The sequence below is a fragment of the Clupea harengus genome, chromosome 24 (genome assembly GCF_900700415.2).
Source record: "Clupea harengus chromosome 24, Ch_v2.0.2, whole genome shotgun sequence".
NCBI classification, from domain to species: Eukaryota; Metazoa; Chordata; class Actinopteri; order Clupeiformes; family Clupeidae; genus Clupea; species Clupea harengus.
The window spans coordinates 13717526-13721225 of NC_045175.1; the positions used below are offsets into that span (position 1 = coordinate 13717526).

At 45.7% G+C, this 3700-nt stretch overlaps 1 protein-coding gene across 1 annotated transcript in view; it reads right to left on the reverse strand.

The window, feature by feature from the left end:
• Positions 1-1884: 1884 nt before the first annotated feature.
• LOC105901797 (zinc finger protein 2-like) overlaps positions 1885-3700 on the reverse strand; it is a 13219-nt gene continuing 11403 nt past the window's right edge. The window contains exon 9 of the mRNA XM_031562394.2: positions 1885-3700. This exon is cut by the window's right edge and continues 351 nt beyond it. Coding sequence (XP_031418254.1) covers positions 3243-3700 — 458 coding nt within the window. The 3' untranslated portion in view covers positions 1885-3242.

The following is a 3700-nucleotide window of genomic DNA, read 5'->3' on the forward strand; positions in this document are numbered from 1 at the left end:
GTCTTCATATCCATCTACACACACACACACACACACACACATACTCACCTTACAGTCTTCATATCCATCTACACACACACACACTCACCTTACAGTCTTCATATTCATTTACACACACACACACACACCTTACAGTCTTCATATTCATCTACACACACACACACACACACCTTACAGTCTTCATATTCATCTACACACACACACACACTCCTTACAGTCTTCATATTCATCCACACACACACACACACACTCACCTTACAGTCTTCATATTCATCTACACACACACACACACACACACACACACCTTACAGTCTTCATATTCATCCACACACACACACACACACACTCACCTTACAGTCTTCATATTCATCTACACACACACACACACACACCTTACAGTCTTCATATTCATCTACACACACACACTCCTTACAGTCTTCATATTCATCTACACACACACACACACACACACTCCTTACAGTCTTCATATCCATCTACACACACACACACACACACATACCTTGCAGTCTTCATATTCATCTTAATTTACACTAAAACATTATAATATATGAGTGAGCATGGTTTTATTTGGAAACAGCCAGCCTTTACACACACACACACACACAGAGGGAGAGTTGGTTGGTCACACTCACACACACACACAGAGTGAGAGTTGGTTGGCCTTTATCTGTGTTGGTTCTTGTGAAACAGGCATGAGTGTGTGAGCCAGTAAAAATGGAGGCCTAGTTTTCTTTTACCCCCTTCTTTTCTTTTCCTTTTTGTCCGAAACAGAGGGGGAGGCGTGTTATTTCTGGGAAGACTGAGGGAGGCAGGGGGGTGTTTGACAAGAAGACATTAACCTCACAACCTGACAGTTAGCCAGTTAAGTTAGGCAACTTAGACATTAACCTCACAACCTGACAGTTAGCCAGTTAAGTTAGGCAACTTAGACATTAACCTCACAACCTGACAGTTAGTCAGTTAAGTTAGACAACTCAGACATTAACCTCACAACCTGACGGTTAGTCAGTTAAGTTAGACAACTTAGACATTAACCTCACAACCTGACAGTTGAAAATCGTAGCTGCTTATTCATAGATTCAACGAAAAGTATGAGTGTTCTTGACAAAAGCCAGAAATATTATTTTATTTCTTAGTTAGTTTGCTTGCTGTTTGTTGTTTAAGGTTTTAATAGGGGAGCCCAAAATGTATTCTTTATTGTACAACACTGGTATAAGCTCTCTCTGCGTGTCTCTGTATTACACTTGCTGAGAATCAGTCCTGAACACAGATCAACCACAGGCTGCTGACTACTGCTATGCCTACCTAGTGGCACGGTGGCTCAGTTGCTTGCACTGCTTGCACTGCCGCCTCACAGCAAGAAGGTCATGGGTTCGATTCCCACATGGGGCGCTGTTGGCTCTGGGGGGCAGGTCCTCCCCAGAGTGCACAGTGCACAATCTCCCGGGCCTTTCTGTGTGGAGTTTGCATGTTCTCCACACATGTGCATGTTCTTCACAAGGGGTTTCCTCCAGTAACAACCCCAACAGAAAAAAACATGCAAAATAACAGAACACATGTCCATCCGTGACCAAAGATGGACAGTTCACTTCACTTGGTCCCCGGGCGCTACAAGCTGCCCACTGCTCCTGGGGGGTCCTTGAGGAAGGACAGTCCAGGATGGGAAAAAGCAGAAACTAAATTCACCGCGACCTCAGGCTTACCTGCGTGTGTGTGTGTGTGTGTGTGTGTGTGTCCTGTGTCGCCTCCATATATGCACGTGTGTGTTCCAGTGTGTCGTGTGTGCCCTTAAAAACCTGACAAAGGTCTTAATTATTAAAACATGCACGGTCATTTTGAAATTTTAAGAAACAACACGTTAAAATGAGTCCAAATAGCCCAGTTTATTGATCTCCGTTAGGCCAAAGAGCATTCATTCATTGTGGAGAGAGGTTAACCAACCGCATTCAGGCTTCAATTGATTTTGTCCTTCATTAGGCTTCAACCCCACAGGTAGCCAGGAGCAGGCTGGCGCCCCCTTGTGGATGGGGTGTGTTCATGAATGTGTTCATGGATCTCTGTTAGGCCAAAGAGCATTCCTTCATTCATTGTGGAGAGGTTAACCAACAGCATTCAGGCCTCAGCTGGCGCCCCCTTGTGGTTTGGGGTGTGTCCATGAATGTGTTCATTGATCTAAGTTTGACCAAAGAGCATTCATTGTGGAGAGAGATTAACGTGCCAAACACAAAATAAATACTTAAACAAACTTCCCCCACGTAACCAACAGAATTCAGGTTTCTAAGCGCCGATTTCGTCCTCTATTAGTGCCGCTTCAGGGCAGCTAGACCCACAGGTAACCCAGGAGCAGGCTGGCGCCCCCTTGTGGATGGGGTGTGTTCATGAAAGAGTTCTGTCTAAACTACAGTGTGAGTCAGTCTAAGGCAACACACCCCCAGCATCCCGCCCGCCCGCCCGCCCTTAAAACGAAAAAGAAACACTTAAACAATTAACATACTTTTTCTTTTTTTTTTTTTTACCTTTTTTGGTGCTGTGTGGTTTACCACCGCTTCGTGTAACCTTACACATGTTTGCCATGTTTGTGAGTGTGTAAATAAAACTCGGCATCTGTTTGTACTGACCGCACAACCTGTGGCTAATGTGACCTACAAGAACAGCACAACAGTGTGTGTGTCTGTGTGTGTGTGGAGTCCAGGGTCCTTAGGTACTGGCACCCCTACCAATAACACCGTGGGTCTGAACAACAAGCATCTCAAAGCTACAGTCAAATATACTGTTTAGGTTACCTGCCTGTAATGGAACCTAACTCAGCTTCTAATGCAAACAGGTCTGGCGACCTTTTGTTGTTCTGTATGATGATTCAGTTCCTCTCCCTTTTACCCTTTGCGTAAGATGGTTCTCAGTGGCCTTCCCCCATTCCACAATGTCCCATCCCATTCCCTATTCCACAAACTACGATATGTGGCTGCTCACACAACAGTTTGCTTCCTGACCCCAGGTGTGTGTGCAATATCAGCGTGGGGACCTATCCTTTGTTACCATGATGAGCTTACCATTTGGGAGATTATGGTGACCACATGTTTGGTGGTCACAGCGGCTGCTTTACTGTGAGTCTCATGTTCACAGGCAGGACATGCTGTAAAATCTTACAGATTAGAATCATGGACTACACCTTTAAGCCTACGGTGTGACACAAATACCTCCACTTGCCGCCCAGGACAGGTCTACAGATTCTCCCCGGTGTGCTTAAGTTGATGTTTTTTCAAATTTCCCTTCGTACAAAAACTCTTGCCACAATGGGTGCACTGGTACGGCCTCTCTCCTGTATGAGTGCGCTGGTGTACTTTAAGGTGGTGCAGCTGGGTGAAACTCTTGCCACACTCAGTGCAGTGGTAAGGCCTCTCTCCTGTGTGAATGCGATGATGTCGTTTGAGATCTCCCCTTTCAGTAAAACTCTGGCCACACTGAGTGCAGTGGTACGGCCTCTCTCCTGTGTGTATACGCTGGTGAGTTCTGAGACTTCCCTCTTGGGTGAAACTCTTGCCACACTGGGTGCAGTGGTACGGCCTCTCTCCAGTATGGATACGTTGGTGTGTTTTGAGATTTCCCTCTTGAATAAAACTCTTGCCACACTGGGTGCAGTAGTACGGCCTCTCTCCGGTGTGAATGCGCATGTGTAGTT